Source organism: Canis aureus, chromosome 35 (genome assembly GCF_053574225.1).
Source record: "Canis aureus isolate CA01 chromosome 35, VMU_Caureus_v.1.0, whole genome shotgun sequence".
Lineage (NCBI taxonomy): Eukaryota > Metazoa > Chordata > Mammalia > Carnivora > Canidae > Canis > Canis aureus.
Genome location: NC_135645.1, coordinates 5,212,523 through 5,232,426, shown reverse-complemented (window position 1 = coordinate 5,232,426; position 19,904 = coordinate 5,212,523). Strand labels below are relative to the sequence as shown.

At 48.5% G+C, this 19,904-nt stretch overlaps 1 protein-coding gene across 1 annotated transcript in view; it reads left to right on the top strand.

The window, feature by feature from the left end:
* The window catches only part of PDIA5 (protein disulfide isomerase family A member 5), a 94,590-nt gene that overhangs the window by 26,141 nt on the left and 48,545 nt on the right, over nt 1-19,904 (top strand). Inside the window, exons 4-7 of the mRNA XM_077884244.1 lie at nt 7,030-7,113; nt 7,380-7,425; nt 11,483-11,575; nt 16,042-16,102. Of these exons, the coding sequence (XP_077740370.1) occupies nt 7,030-7,113; nt 7,380-7,425; nt 11,483-11,575; nt 16,042-16,102 (284 nt within the window). The remainder of the gene's footprint in view (nt 1-7,029; nt 7,114-7,379; nt 7,426-11,482; nt 11,576-16,041; nt 16,103-19,904) is intronic.

The following is a 19,904-nucleotide window of genomic DNA, read 5'->3' as shown; positions in this document are numbered from 1 at the left end:
CTTCTGCCCTCCTGCTCAGCCACTCCTGCTCCTGGACTTCTGAACGTGCCCTGTGAACCATTAGGGGAACCCGCCGCATTACCCTGGGCCCCAGCGGTGACAGCTCTCACTCCATCCTTAATGTGTTCAGTCTGTGTTTATGCGTCTGAACGAGATGCCCTGGGGATGGGCGGAAGCGCTCTTGGGAACACGTTCTCTTGCCGTCTGCAGTGGAGTGAGGAGGTGGGATGGAGCCAGCGTCTGCTGTGCAATAGCAGGCGCTCAGCCTCCCCTCGCATGGGCCCTCCTGAGGTTCCCCATCTCTCAGCCTTTCCAGCTGAGCCTCCTGCCTTGCCAGCAGGGTGTTGGAGGCTAGGATGAGGATGCCAGGGCTTGGGAGGGGGTGACCAGGAGGTCTCGAGGGAAGAGCCCACTCTGCTTTTCTCCCTTAAAGGACAGGTGAAGGGAACAGGGGGCATTCCGGGGCAAGGAGACAGTGCACTGGTGTAAAGTGTCTTTGAAGATACGCAGAATAATGGCAGAGGCCTGGATTGAAGGGTCAGCTCTGCTTCTTACTAGCCCGGTGTCCTTGGACGTTCCCTCATCTGTAGATGGGACAATAGTACACATTCTGCTGCCTTTCCAGGTCTGTGGTGAGGAGCCAGTAAGTGCAAGTTCTTTCTAAACATGGCTTAAACATGAGACCCCATTTTTACTGTTACTTTTCATCTGGGCAGGATCGTTCAGGGCGTTCCCAGAAGCAGCCGAGGGGGAGAAATGGTGCGTGCCTTCTTCAGTGGCTCTTTCTTGGATGAGGATCCCTTGGTTGTTGAGAGGATGCCCCTGAAGAAAGTTCTGAGCATGAGAGTCAGCCCCCATGCGCAGGGTGTTTTGTTCTGACCCTTGAGGAGTTTGAGATGCAGTGGGACCTGGAGAACTGTCAGTCATGGGGCCTGGCTTTGAGTCTAGACTGACAGCTGGTAGCTGTGGGACCTATGGCAAGTCACTGGGCCTCAGTTTAAACTTGCGTGCACCGTGGAGTTGAATCTTCCAGTTTGCTCTCCATCTCTGAATAGCCTGGTTCAGAAAACCCTGGAAGCTGCCAGGTTTGGTGTGTAGTGTGTATCCGTGTAAGTATGTGGCAGTCTTTGGGGGCGGGGGTGTCTTTCTCTGTGTCACCCCCCCCTCCCCATTCTGAGTGTCTTCCTTATGTCTCTCCTGTCCTTCCTCTGAGCTGCTGTCCTCTCTCCTGCTTTGTTCCCTCCCCTCTTCCCTAATAGTGTCTGCTGCCTCTTACCCATCTCTGGGTCCCTGCCTCTCCCAGTTTTTTTTTTGGTCTTTCCCCTCTCTTCTGTATCCGAGTATTTCTTTTCCTCTTTTCCTTGATTTTCTGGCTCTTCCCTCCGTCCCCGTGCGCATGTGACTGCAGACACACGCACCCCCCTGTGTGGGTTTTCTCCCAGGGCCCAGGCCCTGTAGCTTGTTGCTGTGAGGTGTCTGTAGGGTGTCTGGCTTCTGTCCACAGATTTGTCAGCTCTCCCTTCCCCTCACTCCACCTCCTGGCTCAGACTTCAGCAGCCACGCTCGAGTTGGCTGGTGGTGGTTGTCCGGCTGTGAAGTGCGCTGTGTGCGAGGGAGTTGGTATTCCCCTCGTGCCCTGCAGCCTGGCATCGGGCTTGGCCTTGGCGCGGAGCGCTGCTGTCGGGGCAGCGGAGCTGGAGCCAGCAGGCAGGAGCTGTGCCTGGTATGCTAATTCCCGAGGCTGATTCTCACTGGGCCGAGACTGCTTGCTTTTCCTGAGGGTTTAAGGTCATCACCGAGCCACATTTTCCTTTTTCCCAGCCGTCTTCTTCCCATCTGCTTAGTACCCCCGGAGCAGTGCTGGCTTCCCAGATCTAAGACTTGAGGCCTTCCAGGGCGGACATAACATATTTTGAAGTCTTCTGTTTTCTCCTAAAAATTATTTGAATGTAGCATTTGCTTCTTCTTGAAGGTAGCATGTTTAACATTACTTACCAGGGGACAAAGCAGATTTCCAGGAGAAGTGCCACGTTTACGCTGTGGCTTCACATGCCTCCCGGACACGTTGTCCTGTGCTCGATGGGGGGCCATCTCCCTGCTGAGGAGCCCAGCCTGAGAACCACTGGGCTGTGGGGGGCATGAGGGCGAGGAAAGGACATGCCCCACTCTCTTATTCCCGTCCCTTTTATTAACTGTGCTGCGTTCCTTCATTCTATGTCTTCTGGAGGTAGGTTCCATACAGACCAGCCAAGCCCAGGAGGATCCCTGTTGTCCCAAGTGTCTCATCCGAGGGTGCTGTGTGACCACTAAGGTTGGTCCAGCTTTAAGGCCCTGCTGTTCCAGGCTGTTCTCTGTCTCCTGCCTCATGCCCTCCAGCTGTGTTCTTTAAGGTTGTCCTGGGTATGTGGCACCTAGCGGTCACTCTGACAGCATTTCCTACTCACTCTCTCCTAGTCCTCTCCCATTTCTTCACGTCTCAGGAGTGAGGCCCTTCCTACATTTCCTGACCTGTCCACCCTCAGGGGCCACGGGTCCATGTGCTCAGAATCCCACCATGTTAGACCTGGAAGATGGGAGAAAGAGATTTTTTTTTTTAAGATTTTATTTATTTATTCATGAGAGAGAGAGAGAGAGAGAGAGAGAGAGAGAGAGGCAGGCAGAGACACAAGCAGAGAGAGAAGCAGGCTCCATGCAGGGAGCCTGACGTGGGACTCGATTCCGGGTCTCCAGGATCATGCCCTGGGCTGAAGGCGATGCTAAACCACTGAGCCACCCAGGCTGCCTGAGAAAGAGATTTTACTACTGCTTTGATGGGGCAATGGAACCCAGAAAGTCCAGGTTAGCCAGGGGCATGTCGTGGCCAGAAGTCTGCTCTGCCTTGTGCCCTGCTGTGTGTGGCTGCCCACCAGTTGAGCGAGGACCCTGTATGGGGGCTGGAGGGTGATGCCTGAGGTTCAGTTCTTTCTGAGTCTCCATCCTCGGTCCTGTGGTCTGGCTCCTGATTGGCCTGTTACACGATATAGGCAGCCTGCTTTATGTTTTCGTAGTACTGAACGCTGTAGGGGAATTGGAAGTGCCGTTCACCTCATGTGGACAGCTCCTGCATTTTGCACCTCGGGAAACCAAGGGCCTCACCAGAGGTCACAGGCTGGCTGATGGCAGAGCCAGATCTAGAAGCCACCAGTCCCTCTGGCTGGCAGCTGGCCCTTCCTTTAGGGAGTGTCTGGTCCCATATGCTGTGACTTGGGAAAGGCAGGGTTCCCCTCCCTGAGCCTCTAGCACCTTGCTTTCACCCGTGGATCTAATTCCCAGGAGTGGGAGTGGCCAGCCTCTTGGATGACCATGACTGTACACAAAGATCTCGAAAGCACAGCCCCATGCACCTGCAGCAGCCATGCCGTGCTCGTACAAATACATGTGTGTGAGTCTTTGTCTCCCTGGGCTGGGGGTGGGGAGGGAAGTGTGTATAGGCCTCTGGAATCTTCCCTCCACATTCTGTGTAGAGAAGGGCCCAGGTGGGTGGGGCAGGATAGGATGTAGCAGGTCAGGGTGAGTAAACAGGCCGATGGAGGCAGGGTTCCAGCCTCCCTAGCAGACAGTCCAGCTGGTTCTTGCTGGACAGTCAGGGGACTGGCAGCAAGGGCCTTTGCATGGCAGTCCACTCTCTGGGATCCATGGTGGTTTCCTCCCTCCTTCTGCCTTCCAACAAAGCCTCTCATTTCCCTGATCGCTGCCTTTGTCTCCCTGCCTTTTTCCCCCAGAGCCTCACTCCCTGGCTGTGGAAGGGAGGTAGAGAGGGAAGTAGCCAATAAATCAATTAATCGTGCTTAATCTACCAACCCAGATTCTTTTAAGGTCCTGAGCTTGGGTAGTTTCACTTCCCTTCTTGAACTCTAAAACTTTTATTGTCTGTACCGAACAATTAGCACCTGCGTGTGTGCACATGCACAAGCATACGCGCACATACTCAGAGAAACAGGAGGAAGGGGAGCCAGTCAGAGAAAGTACTATTAGGAATTGTCACCTGGCAGGACTCCTGGTGTTCAGGAGACAGAGCCCAGAAAGCCAGAGGTGTAGAGCCTTAAGACATCATCGTTGACTCACTCACTCGCTCAGGCTACGTAGAGAGCACCTGCTATGTGCCAGCTGCCTCTAACCCTGCAGAATCAGCTCTGAACCAAACAAAGCCCTCACCTTCCCGGAGCAGACATTTCTGATGGGGGTGACAGTGGACACGGTCAGATGTGGAGACACACTGCTGCGGACAGAAAGACAGCGGGAGAAGGGAGTGCGGGCCTGTGGGAGGTCTGGGCCAGCGGTGCTTAGATGGGCCAGAAAGCCACCTCCTCACAGACCTATCCAGGATTATAGGCATTGACGTCTGTGTATTTGTGTGTGTGTCTGGAGCAGGAGAGAAGAGGGAATCCTTGGAAAATGTCCTAACCCCAAGAGGGAAGTGGGTTGTGCTGAGTCTGCAACAAGGAATCCTGTGGCAGAGACAGCTGTGACTCACTTAACTGGAGTGGGGGCTACAGGCTGAGCCAGACCTGCAGCTGGAGGTCCATGCTGAGGAACAGGCGGGAGAACCTCTGTGCCCTCCCAGCTCCATTCAGCTGAGGCGCTTGCTTTGGAGTCTTAGCCCCAGGCCTGTCCTGAGCTCACCAGGGACCTACAGCTGTAGCAGTGAGACTTTTCCTTGTAGCAGGTTCTGGCAGATGAAGGCAGGGATTGGAGTTGGAATGATTCTGAACCCGGTCCCTCCTCCCTCTGCTTCGTAAAAGTCACAGGAAGAGGCTGGCAGCCAGGTGGGATGGAAGAGAGCCAGCATGGGGTGGCGCTTCTCCCCTCGGTTGGCTGCCTTGCAAAGTCTGAGCGGCCCGCTCGGGTGTGGCAGTGTGAGCAGGCTGGTTGGGTGCCCCTTCTGGGTGCTAGGATGAGGCTGAAGGAGGCCTGGGATGCTCAAGATCGATTCCTGCCCCAGCCACTATTTCTTGTTGCAGCTGGATGAACAGCAGGTGCTCACCCAGAAACAGTTGAGCGCAGCAGAACAAAGCTGGACAAGGCAAGCGCCAAGTGAGCAGTTGTAAACATCCCGAGTGGAGTCCTCTCTCCTGGGGAATTAGCTCAGGCAGGGAAAGGGCACCTTAGATGCAGTCATTTGCAAACATACCTACTGCCTGTCAGCCTGGCTTCACCGCAGAGCCTCTGCGGGCAGGGCAAATAATAGCTCTTGTCAGTGGAGGCGGGTATGGCTTCCCCGCTGGGCTTTAGGGTATGAGTTTCCAGCAATTGGATTCCGTGGGCTGCCCTTCCCGGGGCTTTCTGATGTGTCCTCCTGGCCCATCTGGATCTCCTCCCCATCCCCGCTGATCCCTTCTCTCTAGATTCCCTTTCTCTAAGTGCCCTCGCCATCTTGGGGGAGCAAACATTTCCTTGTTATTAGCCTGTCCTTTTGGAATTCATCATGCATTTCTTTTGAGTCCCTGCTGTTTGCCAGGCTCTGGGGCCAGAAGCTGCAGTGGCTGCAGTGGTGGCTACTCCAAGTAGGACTAAACAGGGAGGGAAAAGCCTGGGCCTGGGTTGGGGTGGGGCAGGAGGGTGGGCCCCTCTCTGACCCACACATATCTCTCCAGTAAGACAGGCTTCTTGAATTTGCAAAGTGCATTGTTACACTTAAAATGCTGTTCCACGACTTTCCTGGTCCATTGATGAGTGTTGCTTTTAGAATTGAGCTGAATGGTTTAAGTTGTCTGTACTGGGGCTGGTGAAGCCGATGGCTGTAGAAGGTGGTGAAGCCAATGGCTGTAGAAGGTGGCAAGGTATGTGAACAGGTGGGAGATGAAGGGACTTCCTTAAGCGGCTGTCATACCTGGCAGGAAAAGTTTCTCATGTGGTTTAGTCAGAGGGGACCAGTGGAGACCAGTGGCTGAGATACCCTCACCGAGCCCATGCTCAGTGATATGGAGAGAGGGCCCTGCACGGGCAGGGTAGCTGGCTGCCCCTGGCTGGCCATTGGGCAGACTTGGCCGAGTATGGTGAGGTTATGAGGAAAGCCATGAGACAGATGAGGTCACTGAGGGGCTGATGGAGGCCACAGGGGAAGCCAAAGCTTGTTGAGGTTGAGGCGAGGAGCAAGAGCCAGAGCCAGGACAGTGGCAAGCAGCAGGATCGCTGGGAGGGCTCCGCGAAACGTGGTTGCTCAGGTACCCGCAGAGTCGTGATTCAGTAGGTTTGGGAATGGGGCTGAGAATTTGCATTTCTAACTTGGGTGGTGCTGATGCTGCTGGTCCCGGGACCATGTTTTGAGATCCATTGATCTAACAGGAAGGAAACCAAGTTAGATGAGATTAGGCACGAGCACTCTGTAAACAGTCGATGGCACCAGACAGACATTTCTTATTAGGAGAATTGCAAGAGTGTACATATTGCAGACGCGGCACTTCACTGAAGCTTTCTCCTTTCTCCCTTTGGCTTTTGTCAATACCTGGTCAGATTTCGTATCCCCGTCAGCATTGTAGAATGTTTTCTTCTTATCCTGGTCAGACGGGATATAGCAGGTGGCCTATGGCACACATTTGAGCTTTAAAAAACCCAAACTTGCTTGGGCCTTAGGCAGAGTCTGAAGTAATGATCAGGGAAGGGCCAGGTTAATCAGTATTTTTTTTAAACACCCCCAGGTGATTCTGATGAGCTGTGAGGATGGGGAGCCACAGATCTGTACTGTAGTTTGTTTTTCTTCTTAGAATGGGCTGTCTACCCACTAGGCTTCTGGAGACTTGCTATGTCCAGAGCTGTCCCTGTTGCCCCTCGCGTGTAGTGATACATCCTTGTCTGCGTGTCTCTTGACCCGTGTCCTTTTGGCTACTCCCCTTCCTCCGGGTCTCTGAATGCCCGTCTATAGTCAGGGCCTTACCACTATTGAGAATTCCAAGATACCAGGCTTTCATTGGGCACCAGCAGGTTTTACTCTGTCAACACCTTCCTGAGGACCTCAGGTAACAACCAGTTCCCGACATTCGTGTCTTTCAGTGATGCCGAGAGTAGAAAATTGTGCAAGAAGATGAAAGTTGACCTGAGCCCAAAGGACAAAAAGGTTGAATTATTCCATTACCAGTGAGTACACGTGGGCATTTCCAATTTTCAAGTAAGTGCTGAAAGCTTTCATTGGTATTCCTGTGAAGGGTGGTTTTTAGTTAGGTTAATTTTATTTCGGAATGATTTTTTTTTTCCCTGTGTTTACAGTTTCCTTTTTTTTTTTTTTCTTTTAAATCCTGAACTGTGTTCAATAGCTGAATGTTATTGAGATGCTGCAGGAAACCAAAGGTATGTATCTTCACAACCATTCTTAAAGTTAACACCTTTTTCTCCTCATTTGACAGGGATGGTGCATTTCATACTGAATATAACCGAGCTGTGACATTTAAGGTAAATTTACCTCCCTCATTCTCAGCAGAGGTAGAGTCTGAACGGATGCCAAAAGCCTGGCAGGTTCTCTCTGAGAGAAGGAAGGGCAGATTGTGCAGATAGCTCTTCCAAATGACCTGAGGGATTCTTATCTCCAGAGCACGTGTCAGCAGAATAGCTGGAAAAGTTTGTAACTGCTAACACAATGAGGATGACCGGCCTTGTAGATAAGTGGGTGAATCGATCAGCAGTCATCCGGCGAGGCACCTGACGTTGGGTCTCTCCCCTTCCAGAGGCCTGGGTCTCCCTCTGCTCTGGCCTGAAGCCCCCCCTCAACTCTGAGGTAGCGTCTATACTGGCTGTCCGAGGCGGCGGGGTGGGGGTGGGGGTTGCTGTGCCCAGGTTAGCCCAGAGTGGGACACAGGCAGGTTGGCACCTGTCAGCTGATGCAGCTTGTTTCAGGTGACACGCTGATGTCCCCGAGCTACAGATCCAATTTAGAAGTAGATGGAGAAAAGCATCAACGAAGAAGGTGTGGGGGACCTGTGACCTGCAAGTGCTGTTACCACAAAGCAGCGGCCCCACCCCGCATCCTTCTCTGGCCCTTGGAATCCCCCCTTTGGCATACCCACTCGGCCTGTCAGACCAGGCTTCTCCTGTGTCTGGTCAAGGCGGCGTTCCCCTGCCCCAGCTGGGGGCCGCGTGTTTCTTCTGTTCCCAGCATAGGCGGAACCTACTTTTTCATACTCTCCTGCTCTGCCGCAGGCTGGGTTGGACCCCACGCTCCTCTGTCTCCCCGGCTCCATTCTTTCCTGTCTGTCCATCTGTCTGCACAGCCGTCAGCGCCCCGCTTCTCTGCCCTTCTTCCTCAGCTCCCTGGTCGTTTCCTGTTTATCCACCAGCACTCGTTCTTTTTTTAAGTCGCTACAGCTTTTACCTTATACAGACTCAGCCTGATTACTCATCCTAACACCCACTTAGACACTTAGAGAAAATTCTGCCGACTAGAGCTGCTTAAGCCTCTTATTCTGTGTTAAGACGTCAGCTGAGTCCTTCCTGGGAGGGCCTGAGTGCTCCCCAGGAACAAGGTGTGGCTGGGCAGGGTGGGGGAAGTGCTGCGTGGTGATGGAAGGTGGGATTGGGGCCTTTTTGCTTGGTTTTGGAGCTTGTGCTCAGTGTACATTTAGTGGCTCCCTCTGAATAGTCTGTCCTGGAATCGTGGAGCAAGAAATAGCGGTTGCTCAGAACTGTAGGAGCTGGGAAGGAGCAGGGAGCCCGGGTAGGCTGAGCTTGCCTATGTGGGGAAGGCCGGGTCCTGGCCTCTGTCTACCCCCTTACAAAGACCAGGTGTGTGGCATCTGCTCACTCTGCATCCTTCCTGTGGTTTCCACGTCAACAGGCTAGAGAGGAGGGGTAAGGGTTGGACAGGCTCACAGTCTTTAGTGGAAAGAGAACATCCTTAGGCCCAGGGTCCCCAAAGCCCACAGGGCCATTAGGGACTGGGGTAGAGTCCCTGGAGTTCTCCAGGGCAAGAGTAAGTGGCATAGTGTTTCCCATGACTGCCTGGTGGCTTCTGCTCTTCATTCAGCCAAGACAAAGCCATTTTTGGTCACAGGTTGGTTTTCTACTCAGAGATCCTCCTGGGCCTTGATGTCCAGAGAGACAGAGGAGTCCCTTGTAGGACTGGGCGCGTGGTCGCAGACTCATGCTCTGGCTGTTGTTGCTGTCATGCTGGAAGATTTGACAGGGACCCGGTCACAGTCACTGCACTGTGGCCCCTAAAGAAGCCAGAGGCCAGACAAATGAGAGTAAAGAGGGTGAACTTCCTGTGTAAGTGCCCTTTTGCTGGTCAGCAGTCTGTGTAGCAAAATCCTTATTACATGTAAGTGGTGAGGACCAGAGGTGCCTGGAAACCAAAATTCAGATGACCCTCTGATGACTGTCTCCCAAGGCCGTGTAGCTGTGAGTGTGGCTTCCCAAGCCACCAAGATGTCCCAAGAACCAAGATGTGAGTGTGGGGCCATTTCCCTGGGATTCCGAGCACCCAGAACAGGATGACTGAGGGAGGGAGTGAGGCATTCCAGATGCTGCTCCCTGGAGACTTTTCCATCTAAGATCTTATTGGTCAGGCTAATTTGTAGAGAACCTGTGGATGGGACTATTCAACTTCAGTTAAACGTGAATAATCTCCACCTGAAAAGCAAGTATGATTATTTCAGTTATTACATTAGAAGAGGTGTCTTTTTTCCCTGATGCTGAGGAGGGGCTGGTGGTGGGGGAATGGGAGACGGTGCTCAGCCTTTAACTCAGCTCGTGCTGGTATGTGGACGGGAGCCCCCTGAGAACAGTAGTTCCTAACCTATTTCGGGTTCCTAATCCCACTGAGAATTTACTGAAAGGCATGGATCTTCTCCCTAGAAACAATCTGTTTGCATAAAGTAAGTGTAAAATGTTGTCATGTGAGTAAATGTAAATGCTAAGTAAAGTAACCTATAAAGTACGGCTTTCGTACGAGTCTGGGGTCTCACAGACTCCTGAAGGCTGCTGTGGGCCCTGCATTGAGAACCCCTGCACCAGGTGTTTCTGAAACAGGTGGACACCTGGAAGCATCTTTTTCACATGGCCTAGGCGGGCAGGTGCCTCTGCAGCTGTGGTGAGCATAGGTTTCAGGAGGCCCTGACAGCTCCGTTTTGGCTTATATTGTTGCAGTGAAGCTTTGACAGGGACAGAGGAGAGGCACGTCTGCCTTTGCTATGGTGGAAATGGCCCTTTTTCTCTTGCCAGGAGGCATTTCCTGGCTCCATTTGGACAAACAGGGACCATTACATGAATGAAATTCTACAAAATCTTACCTGTCTCCCATTCTTCCATGGCAGCATTTTCCAAACAGAAGTTTCCAGAACTTAATAGGCCTCACTGAGGTCCTGTGTGTGTGTGACCAGGGGATGGGCTGAGTGGACAGCCTTGCTGAGAGGGTGTTTCCTTGTCTCACCTCAGCCTACCTCCCTCCCATCACACTCTGTCATCTGCTCATTGGAGCTTGATTAAGTGGACAAGAGGTCACAGAATCTTGTATCAAATTGGGGGACACTGAGGGGCTCTGTGTGTTGACATGGAGGTCAAGGTTGGAGGGATGGAGGTTGACTGGTTTCTGGTACTCTTTCCTGGCTCTCACAAACTAGGAGCACTGTTTCCCAGAGTGGTTATCTGAGGGAAGGGAATGCCATTTCTGTCCTAGACCAGTGAAGTGTGGCAGGGGCCGAGGGCAGTGAAGGGACATGGGCCCTGTTTCCCGCCCCACATGCATCTTCCCCAGAGGGAGTGAGATTTATGTCGGCTGTCCACATGACAAAGGCTAGTTAAGCCCTTTAACCTGAAGGTCTTTATCAGATCTTCATCCTGAGCCTCTAGAAGGAGAGTCTTCAGGGAGAGAAGTACAACAACCGGGCAGCCACAGAGATGAGCACCCTGCCCGGGGGCTCTCCGGCCTGAGCCCCACAGAACATGCAGGATTTGACACGCTACCAAACCAGTTTACATCACAAAATACCGAGCAGGCGACAAGTAGGTGTGCTTACCTGCTTGTGCGATTGGCAGGTTTGGTGCATGAAGGTGGAGCCCGTGGACAGGACTGGAGGCCTTTATTCAAATTGATCAGAGAGCTTCCTGGAGATGAGACCTAGTCGAAGCAATTCACTGAATAAGCCGGTGAATTGTCTCAAATCTCTTTTCTGTCCATGAAGAAGCAGAGGTGTGGATCAGCTGACCAGAGTAAGGTGTCATGTGGCTGAAAATTTTGGTGGCGGTGGTGGGGGTGCATTTTTAGGGCCCTCGCCAGTGATGGCAGCACCCCCCTACCATTTAGGTTCCTGGTTTCCCCACTTTCCTCTTTGCCTGGCTAAAATGAGTTTTCCTGGGGTGTCTGGGGGGCTCAGTCGGTTAAGCGTCTGCCTTCGGCTCAGGTCGTGATCCTGGGATCCTGGGGTCTACCCTGCTTGTGCTCTCTGTCAAATAACTAAATAAAATCTTTAAAATATATATATAAACCGAGTTTTCCTTTCTCTGTTTCTTTCCTCAGTCCATAGTGGCCTTTCTGAAGGATCCAAAAGGGCCCCCACTGTGGGAGGAAGATCCTGGAGCCAAAGATGTTGTCCACATTGACAGTGAAAAGGTAATTTGTTCCCCATAAATTCTGGCAGACCCTGGAAGCCTCCCCCAACCTGGTTCTCCCTAGGAGAGATGCCCAAGGAAATGAGAAATGGGAGTTTTTGGGGATGAGTTGTGCTTTCTTCCAAGGGAGCTGGGCTGCCAGGCCCCTCATATTTGTTCTTCCCGGCTCCATGAAGGAACCCACAGGAGATCACAGGCTGGCTGCCTGAGAGCTTCCTCCATTCTTCACTGCCTTATTTAACGTATTTTAACGTGTTTAGATTTTCCTCAGGAATAGCCATTTAAATGTCCTTTCCTTTTTACGTAACCCAGTCATTGCTGGGATTGGCTGCGTGTGTGTTTGTGTTTTTAAAAGTGGGTTTTGTTTTTTTGTTTTGTTTTCTTTAAGAATAATCTCAGAGGTTGGGTGGGATTTCTGGAGACTTGGGTCAGGTCTCTATAATTCTAAGTAATGTAAATTTGAACAAGTCATTTATCCTCTTAAGCTTTCATTTCTGGATTTAGCTAGGATGCGGGGGGGTGCGGGGTCAGGGTCGAATGGTAGTTCTGATTTATAGTCTCCATACAACCCTGATCCACCTTCTTTCTAAGCCTACTCCCCCTACCTCAGTGTGCATCTTTTTCATGTATGTGTACCTTGCCTGGCTGTGCCTTCATATAGGATGGGCAAGACCTTCTTTGTTATTTACCCAGTGGTCTGTGAGGCGAGCAGTGCTGTTTGTAAAAGGAAGGAGACTGTCCTTTTTTTTTTTCCTAAGTGAAATACTGTTGACATACAGTAGCATGTATATTAGTTTCAGATATATAACTGTGATTCCACAATTCTATGTATCATGCAGTGCTCACCATGGTAAGTGTGGTTACTCTCTGTCGCCATACAAAGTTGTTGCGGTATTACTGACTATATTGCCTATGCTGTACTTTTCATCCCTGTGACTTACCTATTTTATAACTGGAAGTTTATACCTCTTAATCCCCTTCACCTATTACATGTATCTCCCCACCCTCCTTCCCTCTGGCAACCACCAGTTCTCTAAATTCATCAGTCTGTCTCTGGTTGGTTGGTTTTGTACATTTGTTTTGGTTTTTTTTAGACATATATGTGGAATCAGATGATATTTGTCTTTCTCTATCTTGACTTATTTCACTTAGCATTATACCCTCTAGATCCATCCACGTTGCTGCAAGTGGTAAGATCTTTTTTTTATGGCTGAATAATACTCCATTATTATTCAGCCATAAAAAAAAGATTGTTGTATGGAGACTATATATATATATATATATATATATATATGCACACACATGTCACATTTTTATCCATTTAACTATTGATAGATGCTTGAGTTGCTTCCATATCTTGGCTATTGTAAATAATGCTGCAATAAACGTAGGGATGCATATATTTTTTCTTTTTTCTTTTTAAATAATTTTATTATTTTTTTAAAGATTTTATTCATTCATGAGAGACACAGAGAGAAAGAGAGAGAGAGAGAGGGGCAGAGACACAGGCAGAGGGAGAAGCAGGCTCCATGCAGGGAGCCCGACGTGGGACTCGATCCTGGGACTCCAGGATTATGCCCCAGGCCGAAGGCAGGCGCTAAACCCGCTGAGCCACTCAGGGATCCCATATATTTTTTCAAGTTAGTGTTTTCATATTCTTTGGGTAAATACCCAGCAGTGGAATTACTGGATCATATGGAATTTCTATTTTTAATCTTTGGATGAATGTCCGTACTGTTTCCATAGTGGCTGCACCAATTTATATTCCCACCAACAGTTCACAAGTGTTCCTTTTTATCTACATCCTCGCCAATGCTTGTCATTTGTTTTTGTGATACTAGCTGGAGAACGTTTGTTCTTATCTTGATAACATAAAATGTACTTTTTATCTTCCTCTACCTTTCTTCCCTTTTCACTTAAAATTATTGACCCCTGATGCTTGTTAGCCCCAAAGAAAAGGATGTCATTCATACTTCCTGGGGAGGGATCATGTGTGATCATTGTGGCCTAACCCAGTAGGTCTGTGGCGATTTGAATTAAGGGGCTGGGCATCAACATTTCTCTGGACTAGAAAGTGCCAGTATCATCAGGAGGTGAAAAGCAGGGGGGCAGCCCGGGTGGCTCGGTGGTTTAGCGCTGCCTTCGGCCCAGGGTGTGATTCTGGAGACCTGGGATCGAGTCCCACATCGGGCTCCCTTCATGGAGCCTGCTTCTCCCTCTGCCTGTGTCTCTGCCTCTCTCTATCTCTGTGTCTCTCATGAATAAATAAATGAAATCTTAAAAAAGAAAAGAAAAGAAAAGCAGGAGTGCCTGGGTGGCTCAGTTGATTAAACATATGACCCTTGATCTCAAGGGTCTTGAGATCAAGTCTTGATCCGAGGGCTGTGAGTTCAAGCCCCACATTGAGTTCAAGCCCAGCTGGAGCCTACTTAAAAAATTTTTTTTAAAAAGGATGTTGGGGACAAAGGAAGAGGGGCAAATGTCAGGAGGTGGTGGCATCTGTGCTTATGAATAAACAAGCAGCCTAGACTCACTTTTGCTCCTCACTAGATTCTGTGATAATGCACATTTCTGAACTTTTGGGAAAGTGATTGCCTGCCGCCTCCCTCCCCTAAGATTTACTTCTTAAACTCCAAAGATCCTTCTTCTATAACTAGAAATATTAAAAAGAAGGAAAATTGTTTTCACATCTGTAGGCAGTACTCTTGTTACATGTGGTGCTGCTCTCTCTCCTGTAGAAGTCTAAGGTATACCTGCTTTTCTCCTGATAGAATCCCCACATAAAATACCTAAAAGTTCCAAATTCAAGTTGGAATTGCCGATTTGTACTTGTAAGCTTAGAACTCCACACTGTTTGAAGGCAATTAAGCATCTTTGAATGTAATGTAATATTTGTTACTACCCAGGGTATGAAACCAAATTGCTACAGGCTCAGAAAAACCTTTTCTTTTCAGATCTTTACCAGATTTTTATCTCCAGGGATTTCAGCAGATCATTTTCAGAGCATTTGCATTTTCTCCCCGTAGTCAGGGTCAAAGCTATTAGTCAGTAATTCTGTCTTACAGTGAGTAGAATTATGTAATTCTAGTTATGTAAACAAGAGTGAACCTTTTCAGAATTTATTATGAAATGTTTTGAATGCCTGCAAAATATTTGTAATACTTTATCTAACTGAAAAATTATAAGTAATACATATGCATTGTTGAAAATTTAGAAAACACGGCTTAAGCATAAAAGAAAAAAAAAAAGTTACGCTATCCCTTCCCATTGAGAGGTACCACTGCTGGTATTTTCTCTAGCCTTCCAGGCTTTCAACATAGTGCATATACATAAATATTTTTACTCACAAAAGTGTCATTGCATTTTATATGCTGCTTTGTAACTTGCTTCCCCCCCCCCACTTAATGTAACATGCATATCTTATTGTGACGTTAAATATTCCTCTTCATTGTTTTTAATGATGCACTAGTATTCCAGGGTGCGGGATGTACCCTCATCTATTTACCTAATGCCTTGTTGCTGCCAGAAAACTGCTTTTTGTAATCTCCTTTTATTTTCCTTATTATTCAAAAGAGGAAAAACCTCTAATTTTCTTCTATGGAAATTGGTTAGAGAAGCAGATTATTTTAATCAAAACATGCTCCGTCATTGCGCTTCTCTGCAGTCCTTGATAGATTTGCTTTTTCCCGAACATCGTTGACTCTTGTTGGAAGAAAGGTCTCCAGCCTTGCTTTACACTGAAGTCTCTCCATTAGCACTGTTGTGACCATTTGTCTGTTTACATTTATTGTATTTATTTAAGAAATAATTGTGTATGGCCTAATAATGCGCCAGGCACTGTTCTAAGGTTTTAGAAATACAAATGATCTATTTAGCTTATAATCCCCGGGGGCTCGGGGGCTTGGGGGCTCGGGGGCATGCCTCATCTGTATACTCCTGGGCACATGGACCGTGGTGGCAGGGCTGGGGAGAGAGATTAGTGGGTGTGGGTGAACCCTCTGTTACCGTAGGGAGCAGATCCCCATCTGGCCAAGTTGGGCTACAGGATAAGAACCAGCCTCCCACAACCAAACTGCTCCATAGATCACATGGAGGGGCAGCCTGGTGGAGCCGCATGGGGCACAAGCAGCTCCTTACAGTCTTTGAATTATTCAGGCAGAGCTGAAAGTAAAGCTGGTAGCCTGGTCCTGACTACTTCATCACACTAAGGGACCTTGGGAAAGCCACGTGCCCCGCTGGGGCCTCAGTTTCCCCTTCTGTAATGTGCGGCAACGGTACAGATTGTCTGGATCGTCCAGCACCTGACCGGCCGTAACTCTGACCGCAAGCCCCAAATCTCAGGTCAGACCAAGGCATTTCTTCTCTCGCCAAGAGCCCCTGTGGGGATGTTGCCTCCTTGCCCTATTATTGGTTATTGTGACCTATTATTGGTTATGTGACCTGCTGTGTTCTTTGTTTGTGCCTTAGGACTTCAGACGGCTCCTGAAAAAGGAAGAGAAGCCGCTCCTGATGATGTTCTATGCCCCCTGTGAGTGACCGGAGTTAGCTGCTCAGACTCTTGGAAGGGCAGCTGGGGGTTGGGAGGAGGGGGACTGGGAACTAGCCCCAGCTCTCTTAAAATGCAAATTGTGTCCTTCACCCACTCTCTGTGCCTCTTTGCCTCTTCTTCGTGCTCCTCCATTTCTGCTGTGCACATCAGTTCTTCTCTCACTAGAATCAGCATCCTTCTGCCTTCACCCTGAGCTCCCCCAGGCAGGTACTCCCGCTGTCTCCTGTTCCCCCGCCCCTCTGCTTCCTGGCGGCCCGAAGCCCTTTCCTGCCAGCTGTGTGCCTGGGGGAGCCATGTGCTTGGTGGAGCCATGAGCTGGGGGGAGCCGTGTGCCTGGGGAGCCGTGTGCCTGGAGCAGCCGTGTGCCTGGGGAGTCGTGTGCCTGGGGAGTCGTGTGCTTGGTGGAGCCGTGTACCTGGGGGGAGCCGTGTGCCTAGGGGGAGCCGTGTGCCTGGAGCAGCCGTGTGCCTGGGGAGCCGTGTGCCTGGAGCAGCCGTGTGCCTGGGGAGCCGTGTGCCTGGAGCAGCCGTGTGCCTGGGGAGCCGTGTGCCTGGGGAGCTGTGTGCCTGGAGCAGCCGTGTGCCTGGGGAGCCGTGTGCCTGGAGCAGCCATGTGCCTGGGGCAGCCGTGTGCCTGAGGGAGCCGTGTGCTTGGGGGAGCCATGTGCTTGGGGGAGCCGTGTGCTTGGTGGAGCTGTGTGCCTGGAGCAGTCATGTGCCTGGAGCAGCCATGTGCCTGGGGGAGCCATGCCTCTGTCTCAATGAACTCTCAGAGGTGCTCCTGCTGCTCCTCACCGCCCAGAGCCTGGCTGGCCTCCCGGGGCAGCTTTTTGCCCAGCTCTGGCTCCTGCACATCTCTGCTCGTGCCACCTGGGTGGTGTGGGGGGATCAGGGCCAGGGAGAAAAAAGCCTCATGTTTTGGTTCAGTCTCTAGATAAGGCAAGAGGGCATAGGAAGAGCAGAAAGATCATTGAGATGACAACCAGAAGACCCTTAGGTTCTAATTCCAGCTGTGCCACCCATCAGCTGGGTGACCTTGGTCAGATCCTTCACCTCTCCGCCCCTCAGGTTCGGTTTCTATAAGAGAGAGGCTTGGATCAGAGCAGTGGCTTTCAGAATTTTTGCCTGTATTTCATTGTATTCATGTAACAATATTTTTCCTTGCAGCCTAGCACTATAAGTATACACATGACTTATAAATACTTATAGTAAATAAGTTGAGTAAGTCAAACTGAACAAGTTTTACAAAATCATATCTACCTTTACTACTTGCCATCCACTCTGCCAGATGCAGGACACACTATTTTCTTTTTCTCTTTTGTTTTATTTAGAAGATACTGGTTTTTCCTACTATTTCATAACCCTCTAATAAAGGGTCCGCAAACTCTGGCCCATGGACTGTCCACCTTTTTTGTTAAGTTAATTTTTGTTGCATCATAGACATGTTCATTTGCTTACACATTGTGTGTGGCTGGTTTCAAGCTAAGCAGAGTTGAGGAGTTGACGGTGTGTTCTACAAAGCCTCTACTCTGCCTGGAGCACCCCTGTAGTCTAATGGGTCCCAACCCACAGATTGAAAAACCTTGGATTATTGCCTCTATAAAGCCCCTAGAACTGTGACTCTCTGTATTGCGTATGTGCTTCAGGAGACCGAAGACCCAAAGGCTGGAGAGAGAGGGCCATGTGTGATGGGAGCCCTGGCCTGCCCATGGCTTAGATGAGTGTCAGAGGCTATGGCATCAGGGTTCTACTTAGTTTTTTGGGTTTTTTTTTTTTTTTTTTTCATTTTGGAATTGGTATGTTTATTGCAATCTCAAACACAAGGCACAGTATAGGTATCCAAATCAATTATATATCACACTACCTGGAAGACATAAGGCATATAGCATATGGCATATTTTCTTTTTCCTTTTTTGTTTTTTTTAGTTATATAAGTTTCAGGTATATCACATTAAAATTTGATATCTGTGTATACAGCAAAGTGATCACCCCCCAAAAGGCTGTTTACCATCCATCACCCCACAATGGGCCCCCTTTACTTACCCCCAAGCCCCTTTCCCCTCTGGTAAGCCACTGAACTGTTCTCTGTGTCTGTGAGTTTGTTTTTGTTTTGTTTTGTTTTGTTTTAGATTCCACATGGAAGTAAAATTATGTTTTTTTTTTCTTTCTCCTTCTGACTTATTTCACTTAGCATAATGCCTTCAAGGTCCATCCGTGTTGTTGCAGGTGGCAGGCGTTCATTCTTTTTTTATCGCTGAGTAGTATACTGTTGTATATATATCCCACATTTCTTTATCCGCTCATCCATTGTTGGATATGTACATTGTTTTCATAAATTGGCTATTGTAAATAGTGCTGCAATAAACATAGGGGTACACGTGTCTTTTCAAATTAACGTTTTTGTATTCTTCGGAAAAATACTCAGTAGTGGGACAGCTGGATCCTATGATAGTTCTGTTCTTAATTTTTTTGGGAATCTCCATACCGTTTTCATAGTGGCTATACCAGTTTACATGCCTACCAACAGTGTACTATTGGGTTCCTATTTCTCCACATCTTTGCCAACATTTGTTATTTCTTATCTTTTGGATAAAGGCCATTCTGACAGGTGTGAGGTGATATATCATTGTGGTTTTGATCCTCATTTCCCAGGTGATTGGTGATGTTGAACGTCTTTTGTCTGTTGGCCATTTGTATGTCTTTTTTTGAGAAATGTCTGTACAGATCCTCTGCCCATTTTTTAACTAGGTTTTTTGTTGTTGTTGTTGCTGAGTTGTATGGATTCTTTATGTACTTTAGATATTAACCCCTTGTCAGATATATGATTTGCAGATACATTCTCCCATTCAGCTGGTTGCCTTTTCATTTTGATGATGGTTTCCTTCACTGTACGGAAGGAATCAGGGTTTTAGTTCGAAGCAGTCCCATTTGTCTGTTTTTGCTTTTGTTTTCCTTGTCTTTGGAGTCTGAGCCACAAAAACATAGCTAAGGAGCTATGTTCATGTCAGAGAGCTTACTGCCTGCATTTTCTCCTAAGAATTTTATGGTTTCCGGTCTTACATTCAAATCTCTAATCCATTTTGAGTTCATTTTTTGTATGGTACAAGATAGTGGTCTAGTTTCATTCTTTTGCATATGGCTGACCAGTTTTCTCAACACCATTTTTGAGGGGACTATTCTTTCTTTGCTATATGTTCTGGGCTCCTTTCTTATAAGTTAATTATCCGTGTATATGTGGGTTTATTTCTGAGCTCTCAATTCTTTTCCATTGATCTATGTGTCTGTTTTCGTGCCACTACTGTACTGTTTTGATTATTATAGCTTTGTAATATAGTTTGAAATCAGGGAGCATGATACTTCCAGCTTTGTTCTTCTTTCTTATAATTACTTTGACTATTTGGGATCTGTTGCAGCTCATAAAAATTTGAGAATTATTTGTTCTAGTTCTGTGAAATATGTCATTGGAATTCTGATAGGGATTACCTTGAATCTGTAGTTTGCTGTGGGTAGTGTGGACATTTTAACATTAATTCTTCCAATACATGAGTGTGGAATATCTTTTCATTTATTTGTGTCATCCTCTATTTTATCAGCATCTTACAGTTTTCAGTATACATACAAGCCTTTTACCTCCTTGGTTAAATATACTCCTAGATTATTCTTTTTGATACAATCTTAAATGGGATTGTTTTCTTTATTTCTCCATCTGATTGTTATTAGTATACAGAAATGCCACAGGTTTCTGTATATTGATTTTTTATCCTGTGACTTTACTAAATTTA